Source organism: Mesoplodon bidens, assembly GCF_964165515.1.
Source record: "Mesoplodon bidens genome assembly, chromosome: 8".
NCBI classification, from domain to species: Eukaryota; Metazoa; Chordata; class Mammalia; order Artiodactyla; family Ziphiidae; genus Mesoplodon; species Mesoplodon bidens.
The window spans coordinates 42139426-42158936 of record NC_138165.1 but is presented as its reverse complement, the minus strand read 5'-3'; the positions used below and the strand labels follow the sequence as shown (position 1 = coordinate 42158936).

General features: G+C 33.7%; 1 protein-coding gene across 1 annotated transcript in view; it reads right to left on the bottom strand.

Annotated features, from left to right (window-relative positions):
- Positions 1–374: 374 nt before the first annotated feature.
- LOC308621309 (transmembrane emp24 domain-containing protein 2-like) overlaps positions 375–19511 on the bottom strand; it is a gene marked incomplete at both ends in the record, with an annotated part of 120003 nt that continues 100866 nt past the window's right edge. Inside the window, one exon of the mRNA XM_081241749.1 lies at positions 375–1027. Coding sequence (XP_081097875.1) covers positions 375–1027 — 653 coding nt within the window. The remainder of the gene's footprint in view (positions 1028–19511) is intronic.

The following is a 19511-nucleotide window of genomic DNA, read 5'->3' as shown; positions in this document are numbered from 1 at the left end:
GAATGCAGTCATTTTTAGTAAAGTACTGTCAATAAAGTACTATCCTGAACAAACTGCATTTTATTATGAAAGCAAAAGGGAAGAGTATATAAAAAGTTTTATACATCTATATTCCACTTACAGTGTTTGAGTTCTGGAAGGACCTGTATAATGGAAGAAGAATTCAAATATGAAATCATGCCAATCAAATATCAAATTTTCACTATAACTTTCCTAAAAAAGTGTTTTCCCCCAATATCTATTAATCACAAAGAAACAGAAGTTGTGAATGTACAGCTTAGAAAATAAAAACATTGAAACTAATGACATTATTATGACCAAGACACTTGGTAAACAGTGAATTATGAGTTTGGGATCATCAGAAAAAGGCTTTTTTAAACAACCCTCCAGACTTCAAAAAATCTCTTCAGGTAGTACATCTGTCCCAATGTCATGGCAACTAGAACAAGAGCTTCAAAGAAGGACCAAAGGACCACTCTGCTGTTTGTGTTGTCATTGATTGCCCTGTGTATTCTCTCCCGAACTTCCATGTATTCCTGTTCATGCTTTACAGCTGTCATTGCCACTGTGAGCTTATTAATCATTTCTTCTAGCTTGTTCTGGTGAGCTTCTGTTTCCATGTCTTGTCCTTTGGGGGCCTCCCTAATATCAATGGTGAACATCACTATCTTTGGAGTCATGGTGGACATCCTACTGCTAAAACAAAAAAAGTTTCCAGCCATGTGAGCAGCAAAGGTGTATTTCCCACTGGACTCCCGGTCTCCTTTATACATTCCTTTATTATCAGACCCTGCAATCTCCACGTCAATGTCCAGGAAGCCACCCTTGGCCACCTCGAAGATGAGGCCCATCTCGGTGCCCGAGGTGACCTGCTCGAAGAAGCACTCCTCAACATGCGCGTCGAAGCTGACGAAGTAGCCCGAGACTGTGGCCCGGAACACCAGCAGCTCAGCGAGCGTCACCACGGTGGGGCTGGGGCCGAAGCCAGGACCGGGACTGTGGCCTCCAGAGCCGCCGTCACCGCTGCCTCAGCTCAACTGCATTTATTTGAAAAAAATTAACAGAAAGCTATAATAGGAAAAAGGAAGCAAACTACCATTATTTGTAGATAATATGCTATATTCCTAGAAAACCAAAAAGAATCATCTGACAATGGCTAAAAATGAAACGAGTCAAGAAGAGTAGCCAGCTTATAGATGATGTATGAAATTGGTAACTTTGTTATATATCAACAATAAACCACAAAGTATATGTAAAAGTTGCTATTCTTAATAGCAACACAGAAAACCACCTAGGGACAAAATTTCCAATAAATTCATGGAAACCATACAATACAAGAACAATAAAGATACAAAATTCTACTAAGAAAAAAAAAGTAGACTCTATGGAGAGCCACATCTGTTCTAGATTGGGAAGACTCAAGACTGCACTTATACCATTTCAACTATAAATTAGCCAGTAAATACGTTGATTCCAATGCAAATACCCAGCATGCTTTAAAAGAATAGACAAATTGATTCTAAAATTTGTTTATCTGTGGATATAACCAGGACATTTTTGAAGAGAAATATGGATTAGCAATTGGAGATGAGGCAATTTGGGAGGAGGATTGACCTGTCAGAGTGAAACTGAATTATAATACTACAATAATCAAAACAAAGTTATTCTAGCACCTGTTAGGTGGTAAACAAGGCAATCAATTAGAAAAATACTGAAGCATATTTAACTATTTATAGGAATTTATTATACAAAAAAGGTCTAATTTCAAAGTCCACAAGTATTGATATTTGACATGAGTAGACACAATGGACATTTGGTAAAATCAGTCAAATTACATTGTATTAAGTATAACTGTGGCAGGAGAGAAAGTAATAGTATGTGTTTTGACATGGAAAAATCATCTGTGAAATCATAAAATATAAAATTTTGTAGGTTTTGGGAAAAGTATTTTCTATTTTAATTTAATTTTTCTTTGGCCTTTTTATTGTAGTTTTTGGCAGTATTCTTACGCTGTAGAACTATAAACAACAAAAATGGAATTACCTGAACAGCTAGTCATTTATATCCATGATTATCACTTGCAAGTCTTCCCATGTTATTTCAATCTCTATATTCTAACTAGGTGAAAATCATGCAAACTATTTCAAAATGACTTCATCTGAGAGTTCTCCTGTCCTCTTACCCTGACTGCTAGTGGTTGTCTATTTCAAATACAGAAAAAAAATTGAAGTTCATAATTTTAACTTCTTAACAACCTTCTTATATCTGGGAAATGTATATATCATAGTTCAGATTAATTCTCTGTGTCATCAACCCTGTCTTTCAGTAGTAATGACATTCTTTTAAGGAAATTTGATTATACAATTTCCCTTCCATATTGATTTCCATCAACAAACTGCTAGAATGGTGAATGAAAGAATTGAAAATACTTTGTAAATTATTAAATGGGTTGTGCACATTGCACCAAAAATTTAACTATATATAAGGAAGCATGCACATTCATTTCAAAGAAAGTCAAATTTGAATTAATGATTATAGAAGAAATGATAAGTGATTGAATAAAATAAAATTCTCCTTGAATGGTAAGTAAAAGCTATGTGCAAACATGGATTGAAATGTAGTATAGTTTTGTTCAACAAAGAAATATGATACATTTAAGACTTCCTTATTGCTATTGAAAAAAATGCTACAAAGGGGAAAAAATGCTTTATCTGGAAAAGTCTGGGGTTATAATGAAATCATATTAGATTAATATTTCACAATTAATGAATGTTATATGAAGTTCCAATTTGGATTTCTTTGATGTTAAATTTTTACTGACATCTTTGTTTCATCTTTTATTTTGAATCATACTCGTTTGTCTACTACAAACAATACTTGTTATAAGATATTTAAATATATTTATATACATATAATAAGATATATGGAATATATGTATTTGAATATATTTGTGCATATATGTATATATATAAATATAATCTTTTGCCTCTGTGATCCCATTAATCATTTAGGTGATTTTTCTTTCCAAACCACATCGTTTTGTCATTACATGGACATAGCAGCAAATATAAATACACTCACACACATATACACACACACACAGATAAAGGTAATCCTATAAAAATCATGAAATTAGTGCTGATTCTCAAGATTTAACTCACTATAAAAAATACTTTACTACAAAGAAGACAGGATCAGTTCTTAAAGCCACATGTAAAATGATGATAATTTCTCCATACCTGAGAAATATTTTTCCTGAATGAATTAGAGACAAATGTGGTGACTTAAAACTGATCCCTATACAACAAAGATGATAAAAGAGTTAACTACAGGACAGACATCTTAATCTGTAAGAGGTCTCTGGGGGTCAAGAAATCACATTCATTTTGCAGGATTATTTCAGGTGGCACAATTCTTAATTACTGTTAGATGCCTCAGAATAGAGACCTAAATCCATCTAAAACTCCTGCTGCAACGATGACAATTCTCCTGAGGTTATCTCTGCATCTGCTGTGTGACCATGTTCCACATTTACCTTTAAGTTTAAGCAAATTATGAAAAGCAACCCTGCTAAAGCTGTCATCATTGAATATCATCATCATCACATAACTGTTTGGACTTAAGAAAAAAGTTCAAACTGTAAAGGATTTTGGAAGCAGATGGTTGAACAAGAGAATCTGGAAGGACTTTCCAGGTTTCTCATCTTCAAAATGTCAGGCCATGGCTCTAATGTCAATTGTGCTAACATGACAGAGAATGAAATCTAGGCTCAGAAAAGAGCACCTGCTAGTCTAAGGTCACTGAGGTAGTGGCAGAGTTGAGGCTTGCACCCAATTTACAGTGGCTCCAAATTTCACTGCTCCTTCCTGTGTGAATGACTTCTTGCATATCACAATCTGTTCTTACAACATATAATTTATGGTTTCATGACTCCTGTTGACAGCCTGTGAAGTTTTAAACTCATCAGGCACTTGTCTTTTTGACTTTCCCTTTAGACACAAACTAAGAGTTGGGTCAAACTAGCATCTCAAACAGCTAATCATGCAACATGAGAAGGCTGCAGGGGAGTCAGAAAGTTCCCCCCACCTCTCAGTCTTTACAGGGGTGTAGAATAGCACAGTTTCAAATTCCACATAGAAGATGACCAGGGCATTAACGTTGCTCTGCCAAGTTGATAAATTTAACAAGACTCTTAGAGGTGCAGAAAACTTGCCCAAGAAGACTTATAATTCTTAGAAAAGATTTGGCAGTGGTGGTGTTTTATAGAAAAAGTTTAGAGGTATAACATGGTAACTTCTAACTTGGTATGTTACTGCCAAAAAATCATCATAAAACACAATCAGACATCTAGAGTTTGTAAAACCATTAATAACTCAGTCATTTCATTTGGGTTGGAATATTTATTTAAATATTAAAACACATAATATTAACAAAATGGGGTTCACAAGAAATGGCAAAAGAGTAATATTTGTTGAATGATATGAAGGTATTTGTTTCAGACACTTATTTGAAAATGCTCGTTTCACCCTCAAACGGTATTTTTAAAAAATTTAAACTTGGCCCATAACAGCAGTTCAGAAAGAACCGAAAGAAGTTTTGAGAAGCAAGAAGTTGCATCGGCCATATCTGCAGAGCAATGGAAGAAATTTTTATTCCCTAAGCTTTCTGCATAGCCAAGATCTATATAGTGGTGAACTCAAACAGATGTGTGGAAGTTCCTTAATGTAGTTGACTAAGAATTTGCTTTGAACCATTATATAGGAAATTTGATTCCTCTAGTCATAATAATAGGTGAGACACTGTTAAATGGATTGGGAAGTGTGGAGCAGTAATAACCAGACGGAGATAAATGAACTGTACAGAATTAGGGTGATAAAAACCAAACCCAGGCTAGACCTAGGATAGAGAGAATTCTATTAACTACTTGAGACAAAGGACTTCATCAATATGAGAAGGACAAGGAATTAAAAACAAACCTCATAATCTCACTGTGTTTACCTCTATACATTATTTAAGACATTTACATGAATAAACATAATATATTTCACCATATAAGAAAATGTATATACTTTGGTATATCATCTTTGTAAGTCTCATGATCTATAGTGCTAGCTAAATTATTCTCAATTTTTTGTGGTGCTTCTAGCAAGTACTGAGTAAAAAGAGTTTTGTCCGGTGTTGTTTTGCAGAAGTCCTTGAACAACTGTATACTCAATTATAAATACATTTCAGAATGTGCTTTCCAGATAGGTACATGAGGTAAACTAGAGCTTTTACTACGTAGTACTTTTGAGGAAGGCATTTTGCATACTAACTTCTCTGTAATTTGAGTTACAAAAGAAGACTTGAGTGCTGTATTGAAAGATACCAGATAAAAATGAGAAAACACCCTAGTTGTTTCAAACATAGAGACTTTGATACAAATAATTGATTATATGTGTGATACAAGAGTTGGAGAACCAGTGAAGCAATCTAAAGACTAGTAAACAGAAGGAACTAGATATCACTCCAAAGGCTAGAGGAAAACAGGTAGAAGTGATGTTACTAACCTGGAAGCCAGGGTCATTCTATGGGATGTAGAGCCATGGTGGAGACTGCCAAGTAGGTGCCATAAACACAGGGAGAGACATTATCTGGCAGGAACTAGAGCCACCATGGTGACTCAGACCCTTGTGACAACATCAGTGGCATCACGGGAGAGGAGATATACCTTGATTTCTCTTCTCCTAGTCTCTAATATTCTACCAGTGCCTCGCATGGCTAAACCTAACTCTAAGTCATTTGGCAAAAGTCTGCATGAATGCAGTTCCTTGAAATAAAGAGCAGAGCAAATAAAAGACTGAGATGTGAGAGCAATAGGCAAATGGCTGGCCCAGAGGTTGTACAGTTACAAAGGGACATGTCAAAAGTATCTTCAGCGTTACACTTACTGATTATTGAACTGTTCCATCAATAATGGATTGAATTTCATATTGCACTCACAGCTATTAACAAACATTTGTATCTTTTCTAGCCTGCCACTTTGAATATGAGAAAATTCCCAGAAGTTATCCAATGACTGCTGGCTTTTAAGTACCATATATTCATAAGGAGAATTTTTTTCCCTTGTAGAATTATTTACAGACAGATTGTATGTGTAATTACCTATAGATTGACCAAAGTTTGCACATATTGATTGGTTTATGGATATTTAAAAACTTCTCTTTCTTATATTTTTGGTTTTGATTTAAACCACACTGAAGAAATGTTAATTTATAGATTTTTCTTAGATAATGGGGATATGGTGTTAGCTTTCAAGGAATTCAGTGGACAAATAGGCTTGTTATTAAATACTGGCTCTCATTTTGATAGGTAACCTTAAAAAAACAAAGACAAGTAGATTGGAGACAAAGCAGTATGATCAAATTAAGCTGCAAAATTACATGCAAGCTTCTCAGAGGAGAAGATGTTTGAATTGAGACTTCAGGCATGAGTGGAGTAGAAGAAATCATAATTCAGAGACATGTGGTACTGTAATTTTAATTTGGTATTTTATAGTTTATTTTTACTTTATTTCTATTACCCAAATATTAAATGTTCTTTGTAGAAGAGCTAAATAATACACATATGGGAAAAAAAAGGCTCCATTAATCCTACAAATTGGAAGCAAACATTCTAACATTCCAATGTGTATCTTTCCAGATTTTTTATGCATATATCAATTTATATGTAGAAAAAAATAAAGTAATTCTTGCAAATGAAACTAAATTATGCATTTCATATTGTGGTTGTTTTCAAATGAAATATATGATGGATTTATCTGGCAATACTTATAAGCTCTGTGTCTCTTAGATTGAATAGTTTTTCAATGCATACTTTCTAAAACTAATCATATTTTGTTAAATATTTTGGGCACTTCTAAATATTCAATATTATGAGCAATGCTCCAATAAATTTCCATATTCCTTTTAAAGTATATAATTAACTATATTTTTAGTATATATTCCTAAAAGTATCAAAACTATATACTCAGAATAAAGGCATTTTATATATCTTGCTCTAAGAAAATCTTACCAATTTATAGACAAGTGTGAAATTTTTTAGAAGTTAGGGAAGAGGGTAATCTTTTAATTACACACATCAAAACTAGACATCATAGCTTATTGGTATGTTTTCTTATGCAAAAGTAATTTTTCAACTTTCTTAAGCAAATACTGTCAAATTTCATTTTTAAAAGGGATACCTGGTTGGAAACTTGAACAGTGATTTTTACAAGCAAAATGTTCTTTAAAAATCTGCACTATTCACAGTTGTTTATGCCCAGTTAACCAATGCTGAACATTTAATTACAAAAGCTTTGCTACTCTATATTTAAAGGTTTGTAAAACTTCCTGATGTAGCTTATGTAAAGAAAGGAGTTGTCAGATATTTAGAATTTTGAGGAGAAATCATTGTAAGATTAAGCACATTGACACGAGATGGTAAGAAATGATAAAAAACATGTTAACTCAATACTTCTGTTCTAATAATAGGCCAGGGGTATTAGTTACTTAACATTTTTTTCACACTGCATTTGCCTCCACATTCCTGTCCATTCCTCATGCTGGGCATACCAATTGGGAAATCAAGCTACATTTGCTTTGAAAGCATTCTTCTATTTGTTCTTTCCTTCCTTCCTCTTTTCCTTCCATCCTTTCTACCTTTCTCCCTCTTTGCCTCCTGCCTTATGTTTTAATTAATTAATTCATACTATGTTTTAAGTACAGAAAAAAATTAAAATAGCCTATAATCTTACCAGCCAGATAATCTCAGTGATTAATTTTAAATAAAATGAACAGTCTGCCAAGAAGGCCAAACAGCCAACAACAGTACCAAATGAGAAGCAAATATGTCTTCTTTCCATTTTCCAGACCCTATTTTTTGTTTTCAAAGTTATTCATTACCAATTTTTTTCTTTTACACCTTTCCAGAAAAATAATATGCATGTACTAGCATATATGTAAAAATAATCTCTCTATTCCTATGTTTATCTATAGGTGGACATACATATCCTTTTTTTAAAAAAACAGAATAAATCATGCAATGTGCACTGTTCTAAGCTCTAGTTCTAGAGAACGTTGCATAACACAGATAGATATACACGTGCTTTTTACTAATGCCAAATTATTCTGTTGTACAAATATATACCATCGTTTAATTGTATCAAGGGATATTTGGGGATGAATTCTGATATACCCAACACCCTGCTGAGAACAACTTTACTTGAGAAAATAAGGAGGCAATTTAGGGCAACAAATGACAAATAAAAAATAAAAATTATGAGCTCTTTAAGAGTAAGTTTACTTTGTTCACGATGGGAATTCCAAGCCATTATCTTGAGTTTCTCATTACTATGTTTTTGCCTCAGATTCCAATGAATAATTTTCTTAAGTAAAATTTAGATCTCTAAATGATCCTGTAAAATGTCTTCAATGAGTCTGCAAACTTACCAAATGTCTTTGACTTAGACAAAACATAATTGATATTATGTAATTTTTGGATCTCACAAGGCATAAAAGGATTCACTTTTTGGTCTTAACCAGTATTATCTCCAAATCAAGAAAGTTAACTCCTCAGCATGAATGTCTTAGAAAATAGGCTAATTGATAGACTTGAAAGTATGCTCTAAAGCAGATATTTTAACCATTTGGAAGTGGCATGTTAGATTTTGTTTTAGTACAGTTGCCTGGGTAAGGTTTTTACCTCACTCTCCTATGTTACAAGATTGAAATTTAGATGCAGTCTAGATCATGGATAGTGCAGCTGTATCTTTTATAGCACCCGAAGCACCCTATGCTTTGTGTTTTTAAAGACCAATTCTATTTGCTGTTTCTTGGCATTAAGAAATACAGTTAAACAGCATCCCCAATCACGTTACTTGTTCTGCTATGAATTCTGTTTGCTATGCTGCTATTGCATTCAATATGTGCATTTACATTTAAGTTAACATCTAGAGTTGGATAAAATGATTTGGAACATTTTACATTTAGTGCTAAAGAGAAGACATTTGATATTTATTCGCACTTTGCTCATCACCAGTGATTTCCAGATCTAAAATCACATTACATTCTGTTTCACATATAGTGGCATTTCCTAAGTGTCCTGTCATCATACTTTACTATTATTAAACCAATAACACTGGGTTATAATCTCACTAGAAGTCCAGAAGGAAGACTCTAAAAGAAAAAAAAGAAGGCTGAAGGGCTTAAAATATAGATGTAAATTAAATTATTACAGACATTTTTGTATAATTCTTCCATAATATTTAAAAATTTAGAAATAACAATATGGTCCTTAGTGTATGCTCAGCCAGGGTCAATGTCTTGACAGAAATGTCACCAGCATATTAAATAAAATTCCATTTCTTTGTATAACTACTATATATGTTCTCAAGGTCCTTGTCACAGAGTAAAGTTGAATAAGACACAATTACTGCATGTCTGTAGAACTGATAGAAGGATCTGGACATATTTTAAGTGTTCAAATCTCTTTAAGAAGGTTACAGGTATACTGAGACAATAAATTCATGATCCTAAGATTCACTGTGAAAAATATGATTTGGAGAAAAAATACTGCCCTTAAGGATAAAATAAAATCAAATAAGAGGAAGGAAAAATGTTAAACAAATAACAAACAAAAAGCAGCTTTTCTATCTTAATAGTAAAAGTCAGTTAGAGAGAATGTAATAATTAGCCATAGTACTTACCAGCTACACATTAGAATTTTCCAAGTATTAAATCTGCATATTCTATGTAATTACTTACTTTAGAACCCTCTATAGCTTCATAGTGTCCTATGTTTTAATTAAAGCTCTAGTTAATTTAATAATGCTCAAGAAAATTCCTATCTTCTCATTTTGAATGTATTTACTTTGTATTTCTTTGTCTTTTATCTCTCTTCTCTCCACCTCATAAACGTCTAATCTTTTGACAAAAGCCCTTAGATATATATCCACCGACATATAATATGTAGTGCTTCTTTGTTTTTTACATTTACATACATTTCACTCTGTTTCTAATTTCATGCATGCACACTCTCTTTGGAGGATGTACCCATATATTGTTTTATGTTCTTTTGGCCCATTGTTCTATTTGTCACCGATTTTGCATAGTATACTTAAGGTATACATTTCTCTAGTGATGAATATCTGAGTTGCTTATAACTCCCTACTAACACAGACAATGCATTGATGAGTGTCCTTGTTCATATTCCCTTATGAACACATGTTGACATCTCTCTGGGATATATATCTAGAGGTGTGGACCAGGAGCTGCATGATCAACATATAGTTAATTTCATTAACTAGAACCAGATTTCATTCCAAAATAACTGTATCTGTTTGTTCCAGGGACACATGTCCCATTGCTTTGTAGTATCAAGTTTATCATATATTAAATACAAAAATATATACACTGATCTCTTTTTGAGCTCTTTATTCTGCTTGAGTTGCCCAGTGTACCCATACTGTTTTTAAAAATAAGGTTTTGTAGTATGGCTTAATAGCTGGTAGAGTATATTTTGGAAATCAACTGTTTGTGGATCTTTGTCTTCATAATCCATATAAATATATACAATTTTAACCATGATTTTATGAGATATAATATCTTTATAAATTTATTTTGAGATATAATATCTTTAGTATATTGTCCTTTCTATAAGCATGGTAAATATCTTTAATTATTCACTTATTTCCTTTAATAGAATTTATTTTTTGTCATAACATATTTATACTCCTAGAAAAATGATATTTTATTTCTCATATTTTCTAATTGGTTTTTCTAGTACAGAGGAAAGCTATTAAATTATTTTTACTAGTTCTGTAAGTTTTTCTATTGTTTCTTTTGGTTTTCTACAATAATAATTACATGATCTACAAAAAAAAAAGAGACTTCTATTTCTTTACTTCTAATTCCTGTACCTTTTACTCCCTTTTCTTACTTCTAGTGTTTTCGTTTGTTTGTTTGTTTTTTTTGCTGTATGCGGGCCTCTCACTGTTGTGGCCTCTCCCGTTGTGGAGCACAGGCTCTGGACGCGCAGGCTCAGCGGCCATGCCTCACGGGCCCAGCCGCTCCACTGCATGTGGGATCTTCCCAGACCGGGGCACGAACCCGTGACCCCCGCATCGGCAGGCGGACTCTCAACCACTGCGCCACCAGGGAAGCCCACTTCTAGTGTTTTCGAAGACCACCAATACTAAATTGTGGCAGTGATTTTAGTCTTCTTTGTCTTGTTTCTTATCTAAATAGAAATACATCTAATTTTTTTATAAAGATTGGTATCAATATTCTCCACATACTTATTAAAAATATGATTTTTCAAATTCTTTCTGCTTGGAGAACTTACTTTCTTTTTACTTGCAGTACAGATCTTCTCTTAATAAGTTCTCTGAAGTTTTGTTTAATTTCTTAAATTTATTTTTCTTTTTCAAAAGATACTTTACTCTGTTTTGAATTCTGTGTTATTTTTTCTTTCACTACTTTAAAATTGACTTTTAATTATTTTTTGTATTATATAGTATCTGAGGAGGACTCTGTTTCACATCTTATTTTGTTTTTGTCTGTGCAATGTGTCTATTTTCCTTTAATTTACTTCACAATTTTCTTTATATTTGTTTACAGTAGTTTGTATGTTTTATGTGTGTGTTATGGTATTTATCTTGTTTGGAGTTCTCTGAGCTTATAGATATTTGGTTTAATATGTTTCATTATTTTTTGAAAATCCTCAGCCATTCCCTTTACAAATATTTTTTCTCCTCCATTTTCTTTTTCCTTCTTCTCAGACTCAAATTATACATAAGCCATTTGATATTGTTCCACAGATCTTGGATGCTCTGTTCTAATTTTGGTTTTCATTCATTTATTTGCTTATTTGTTTATTTATACTTATTCCCCTTTGTATTCAAGTTTGGATAATGTTTTTCAATCTATCTTCAAGTTCACTGACTCTTTCCTCAACTCAGTTGAATATGTGGATAACTTTGACTAAAGCAATCTTAATCTGTTACAGTGTCCTTTACTTCCAGTATTTCCATTCAATCTTTTCTTTCATATTTCTGTTCAACTTTTGTTATAGTTTCCAATTGTCTGCCAAAATGTTCCAAGAGGATTTTGACAGAGTAATCATAGTATTTTAAATGATCTGTCTCATAGTTCCAACATACACATCCTTTGCTAATCTTTTTCTGTTGATTGTTTTAACAGTGTATTTCTTGCTTTTATTTATTTCATAATCTTTGCTTGATTGTTGCATGTAATGTGTAGAACTTTAGAGCCTGAGGTGAATGTTATTTAGACCCAAAAACATACAATCTTCTTCTCCTAAGCCATTAGTTCAAATATAGAAGGCCAAATCCTTTCTTCGCTTACAGACATATTTTAACTCCTAATCTGACCATCTTTAATTCTGCCTAGTTATTTCAGAGTAAAATATAATTGATTAGAAACAAGCTTTCTTGGTTACAATCACACATTGGTACATCCCTAAACTTACTATTTTGTCACAATTAGTTAGATGACTCAGCATTTTTGTCACCTAAAGCAGAGGTGAAATGTGTAGTTTAGAAATTATTTTCTAAATTCATGCCTTAAGAAGAACTGTAACCATTTTGTTTTAGCAATAGTGTGTATTATCTCTATGATCAGCCCACATTATTAAAGATACCATGACTGTGGGATGTATTAATAACAGCATCACATGTAATAACCAGATTCTCTGAGCTTCCTGGATCTGTGGTTTGGTGTCTGATATAAGTCTGGGGAAATTCTCAGTCATTATTGCTTCAAATATTACTTCTGTTCCTTTCTCTCTTTCTTTTCCATCTGATATTTCCATTATGCATATGTTATACCTTTTGTAGTTGTCCCACAATTCTTGGATATTCTGTTCTATTTTTTCCAGTCTTTCTTAAAATGTCCATCTGTTTGTTTATACTATCCATCTGTTCTTATATGTTATCTACTTTTTCCATTAAAACCCTTGCCATATTAAGGTTTTTTAACCCTTGGTCTAATTCCAACATCCCTGCCATGTCTGTGTTTGGCTCTTATGCTTGTTTCGTCTTTTCAAACTGTGCTTTTTACCTTTAATATGCCTTACAATTTTTTGTTGAAAGATAGACATCATGTACTTGGTAAAAGGAACTGCAATACATAGGCCTTTGGTAATGTAGTGGTAAGGTGTTGGGGGAAGGGAAGCATTCTATAATCCTATGATTAGGTTAGGTTTCAACCTTTTGGTGAGCCTGTGCTCCTGAACAGTGAGCTTCACCAGTGCATCTCAGTTTTTGTTTTGTTTTGTTTTGTTTTTTTGTCCTCTGCCTCTCCACCTCTGTTAGGCTGGATCAGCATTATTAGAGGGGTCTAGAGCTAGAGTTTGGTATTTCCCTTCCCCAGATGAGTTAGGTTGTGATAAAATCTCTGCAGGTTAGGCTTTAGTAAAATAGTTTCTTCTGAGAGCAGGACTTGTTAAGCAGAACAGAATACTCTGGCATATTTCAAAATACTTTTCCCCCTCTCCTGCTGGAAACTCGAAGGGATTTTTCCTCAGTATTTGCTGTAAGAAAATGGTACCACTCCTGCAGGTAAAACTCATAGAAGTATGAGGGAGTCCCTATGACTGGGTCCCCCTGGAGATCCAAATAGACTCACAGATTCAGAGGAGAAACTAGTGGTTGCCTGGGAGGTGTGTGGGTGGAATGGATGAAATAAGTGAAGGGGATTAAGAGATACAAATAGAAATAAGTCACAGGATGTAATGTACAGCACAGGGAATATAGTCTGTAATATTATAATAACTTTGTATGGTGTGTAACCTATATCAAATCACTATGTTGTGCACTGTGAAGCTAATATAATATTGTAAGTCAACTATACTTCTGATGCTAATATAATGAATTTATAGTATATAAACTATACTGAAGCTAATATAATATTGTAAGTCAACTATACTTCCAATACAAAAAAAAAGAGTTGTTGATTATTTTAGTTTTATCAGCTTTTTCCTTGTTATTAAGACACAATGGTGACACAGGAATGACTTCTAAACTCCTTACATGCTGGATCAGAAGTGTGAAATCTGACAAAAGGAAATTCATCCTTGAATAACTATGTTGAATGAACATTGTTAATTGCATGGTTTAGATACTGTCTGACCTTCAGGAGGTAGTGAGACTAGATGGATTTCTGAATGCAATTCCAAAAGGTAACTAACAAGTTTTAAAGGAAACATTGCATAAAAGAATTTTAAGTTGTAAGTATTCTTACTATTGGGCAGGTATAACCAAAATTCAAATACAATGTTTCTGATGTTCTAGAAGGATTCTCCAGGAAAGTTTTGAAATGCATACCTATACATATTTTTTAAGAATTACTAAGATAATATCACAAGGACAGATGATTATATCTCATACTATCAATACTAGTAAAATAGTTCTAATGTATTCTTAAAATTCTATCATAACTTTGAAGTTTGATAGTTATGCTTTGAGGACAAAGCATAAATTTTGTCTTTAGAGTAAAAGCAAAACTCTGTGTCAAATTTTGTCTTTAGAGTAAAAGCAAAACTCTGTGGATGACTAAAAAATATTTTCAAGAAAAAAATACTACAAAATAATGAATCAAATAGCATTGTCACTGTTGTTAGTAAACAGAGATACTTAGCAGAAATAGTGGGGTTAGAATTGTATCTGCCATAAACAATAGAGAAATAAGGGTGAGTTTATGAGGATAAAATTTAACTCTAAGGAAGAATTATTAAAATCCTATCACTGGAAATTAAAGTATCTGAAATGAAATATTTATTGAAAAGGCTTAACAGCAGATTAAACACAAATTATCTAAACTGAAGTCAAAGAAAAAAAAAGTCAGAGCACCAGAGAGATATTTAGAGAATAAATGTACTTGGGATCGGAGGGAGAGGAGAGAGAGAATGCAACAGAAAAAATATTTTGAAGATGTTTGAGAACTCCCTAAAATCACTGCAGGATCTCTATTGTATAAAAAAAAAAAGTGTGCCAATAAAACTCAAAAAAATTGTTTTTTATTTCATTCAATGAAAAAAATTATATAGAGTTATCTTTGCCTATTTCAGTCATGTAAAAAATTGGCTATTTTCATCAACCTAATATTTTTTCTTCAGTCAAACAGAAAAACCAGCAGAAGTAAATAAAAGTTAGATTTAGATAATTCAATTCATTCATAAACAAACAAATAAATAAATAATCACCACAAACAAAAATCAAGAAGCCTGGGATATATTTCTCTATATTGTCTTGTTCCATTTTGGTTGCTCTAACAAAATACCAGAGATTGGATGGCTTGTAAACTACAGACATTTATTTCTCACTGTTCTAGAGGCTAGAAGTCCAAGATCAGGACGCCAGCATGATCAGGGTCTGGTGAAGGACCTCTTCCAGTTTGCAGACTGCCAACTTCTCACTGACTCCTCAATTCCTCCCATGTAGAAAGGGGCAAACAAGCTCTCCAGTCCTCTTTAATAAGTGTTCTAATCCCGTACCTGAAGGCTCCACTCTCTACTCTCTCCCAAAGGCCCCACCTCCAAATACCATCACATTAGGCATTAGGATTCCAACATATGACTTTTGAGGAGACAAATTCAGACCATAGTACACACGTGCTAATTCAGTTAATTAAATCAAGTTCTTATACATCTTATGTATCTCTTTAATTAACCATTTTCTCTCCATACCTACTAAAAATTATTATTGTTAAATTGTCATCAACTTTTTCTTGGATTAAAAAAGGAGCGGGGCAGGGTTAGCAACTTGTCTCTGACTTGTCATTCCAGTTGGAACTGGGAGAATGACCAGGGAGAAATGATTTGGTTAAATCTTGTGAACATGCAAATCACCACACTTGACAGCATTAATTAGTAGAAAGATAAAGGAAAGTCCTTGTCTATGACTTGCTTTTAGCAGGACTTGCCTGTCTGTCTCTGATTGTTGTGAGTCTGATTTGATAATCCCATTCTGTGTTTCTTAGATTAGTGCTGTTAGCAGAATTATCTTTATTTTTTACAAATAATGATAGCTAAGGCACTTCTTAGCAAGAAAAAAGAGGGATTAGAAATGCTTTAGGATAATTTAATGCCTACTTATTGTTGGTGGAAAGAAGACTTGAGGTAGATTATGAAAGGCAAATTTTATCAAAGAATTCAGGAGAAATAAGCTTAGAACCATGGGCTAAATGAATAGAGTTCCAGGCAAAAGGAAAATGTACAAAAAATGTTTTCCCTCGATAATGTGACCATCTCTGGTGAAAGTTAGATCTCTAATACACAATGCTGGAAAAATGAGAAAATAACATGGCTTCATATGTGACTCTTATTTATGGAAATCCCTGTGGAATTTAGAGGAATAATTTAGACACGCCTTGTAGATGCCAAATAAAAATACCAGTTGCCAGTTCAGAAGTAAAATGGAATGCTAAGGCAGAAATAGCTGAATCCCTAGGGCAGGGATGCAGATGCTAAGACCATGCACCCATGGGCTGAAATGGCATATTCACCTTGTCCCTGATGAATTCACTAATAAGAAACTACACCCACTGCCAACAAGAAAGGAATTACTTGAAAATGTCTGTGAGTAAAAATTTCCCCCAATAAAAGCTTATATATAGTTGACAAGTATATTATATTAAACATCTACACAAAGGGTTACAAGCTGTGTTTAACTGTAGCTGATATTTATTCTAAGTTCTGCTTACCTGTGAAAGGGGTAACCTTGGATAATATGACATAATTAATAGTTGGGAACAGCAAGTTTCTATCAATTTACCTGGATACATTTCTTATAATCAGGGTTCACATTGCTATGGGCAAGAACTATTCTAAGCATTTACATATATTAATGTTTAATATTACAGCACTTCTCCGAGGAACATATTATCACTACCTAAATTTTAGAGCTGAAGAAACTGAGTCACAGAGACGTTAAGTGATCTTTCCAATGTCATGCAGAAAGTTAATGGTAAAGTCCATAAAGTTAGTGGTAAAGTCCATAAAGGCTGCTTTGGATTCTCTGCTCTTAAGCAGCATGCTGTACTGCTTCTCCACAAACACTGATCAGAATTTTTAAAAATCAGTTTAGCAATATATACTGAGAATCTTAAAAGCAATCATTTTCTGATACATTTTTATTACATCATTTTTTGTTACACAGGAAAACAAGATTCAAAATAATGGCTGGTGAAATGGAAAAAATTATGCAAATTATAATAAATAGACTAATAAAGCAAATAAACTAATATGTAGATATTAGAAAAAAACTTTAGAATTTCTGATTTTAAAAGTAATTAATAAAAAAGTAGAAACACAATTCCATGCTCATTATGATTTTACTATATAAATTTAACACTGACATTTAAAACTAGAAGTAAATGGTACAAAATGTTAACAGTGCATGTATTTGGGTTGTGATATAATGAGTCATTTTTTTCCTGTTTTGATTTTTATCCATTTACCAAATTTAAAATAACAAACCCATTTCCTTATTTTTCTCTCCATATACATTTTATTTATTTATTTATTTAACATCTTTATTGGAGTATAATTGCTTTACAATGGTGTGTTAGTTTCTGCTTTATAACAAAGTGAATCAGCTATACATATACATATATCCCCATATCTCCTCCCTCTTGCGTCTCCCTCCTACCCTCCCTATCCCACTCCTCTAGGTGGTCACAAAGCACTCAGCTGAACTCCCTGTGCTATGCGGCTGCTTCCCACTAGCTAGCAATTTTACATTTGGTAGTGTATATATGTCCATGACACTCTCTCACTTCGTCTCGGCTTACCCTTCCCCCTCCCCGTATCCTCAAGTCCATTCTCTACGTCTGCATCTTTATTCCTGTCCTGCCCCTAGGTTCTTCAGAACAATTTTTTTTTTTAGATTCCATATATATTTGCTAGCATACAGTATTTGTTTTTCTCTTTCTGATTTACTTCACTCTGTATGACAGACTCTAGGTCCATCCACCTCAATACAAATAAATTAGTTTCATTTCTTTTTGTGGCTGAGCAATCTTCCATTGTATATATGTGCCACATCTTCTTTATCCATTCATCTGTCAATGGACACTTAGGTTGCTTCCATGTCCTGGTTATTGTAAATAGAGCTGCAATGAACATTGTGGTACATGACTCTTTTGGAATTATGGTTTTCTCAGGGTATATGCCCAGTAGTGGGATTGCTGGGTCATAGAGTAGTTCTATTTTTAGTTTTTTAAGGAATCTCTATACTGTTCTCCATAGCGGCTGTATCAATTTACATTCCCACGAACAGTGCAAGAGTGTTCCCTTTTCTCCACACCCTCTCCAGCACTTATTGTTTCTAGAATTTTTGATGATGCCCATTCTGACTGGTGTGAGGTGATACCTCATTGCAGTTTTGATTTGCATTTCTCTAATGATAAGTGATGTTGAGCATCCTTTCATGTGTTTCTTGGCAGTCTGTATATCTTCTCTGGAGAAATGTCTATTTAGGTGTTCTGTCCATTTTTAAACATGACTCAATTTGAAAACCACTTTCTTTTTTTCATTAGATTGAGTCAAATTTGCTTTTGTAAGATGAAGATCACTGCATTTGCTGTGGGCTTTGAAATAACATTACATTCCAACTATCAAACTGACTTCATCAACACATTTATAAATGTTTTACAAACCATTTAAGCAATCTCAAACATTTTTGTTTGGTTGAGTCTTTACTGTGCACTTATGATTTTTGTGACACAAAGAGAACTTTGGATGACAGATATTATCGGATTTTAGTTCAGTGTTATAAATGTTTGATAGAAATCACCTGTGAAGCCATCTGGTCCTGGGCTTTTTTTTGTTGGAAGAATTTTTTTTTTTTTTCAGTACGCGGGCCTCTCACTGCTGTGGCCTCTCCCGCTGCAGAGCACAGGCTCCGGACGTGCAGGCCCAGCAGTCATGGCTCACCACGGGACCAGCCGCTCCGCGGCATGTGGGATCTTCCCGGATCGGGGCACGAACCCGTGTCCCCTGCATGGGCAGGCGGACTCTCAACCACTGTGCCACCAGGGAGGCCCCGTTGGAAGACTTTTAATCACAGTTTCAATTTCAGTGCTTGTGATTGGTCTGTTTATATTTTCTATTTCTTCCTGGTTCAGTCTCAAAAGGTTGTGCTTTTCTAAGAATTTGTCCATTTCTTCCAGGTTGTCCATTTTTTTGCCATATGGTTGCTTGTAGTAATCTCTCATGATCCTTTGTATTTCTGCAGTGTCAGTTGTTACTTCTTCTTTTTCAGTTTTAATTCTGTTCATTTGAGTCTTCTCCCTTTTTTTCTTGGTGAGTCTTGATGGGACTCTCTGCGCTTTCTGGACTTGATTGACTATTTCCTTTCCCATATTAAGGAAGTTTTCAACTACAATCTCTTCAAATATTTTCTCAGTCCCTTTCTTTTTCTCTTCTTCTTCTGAGACCCCTATAATTTGAATGTTGGTGCATTTAGTGTTGTC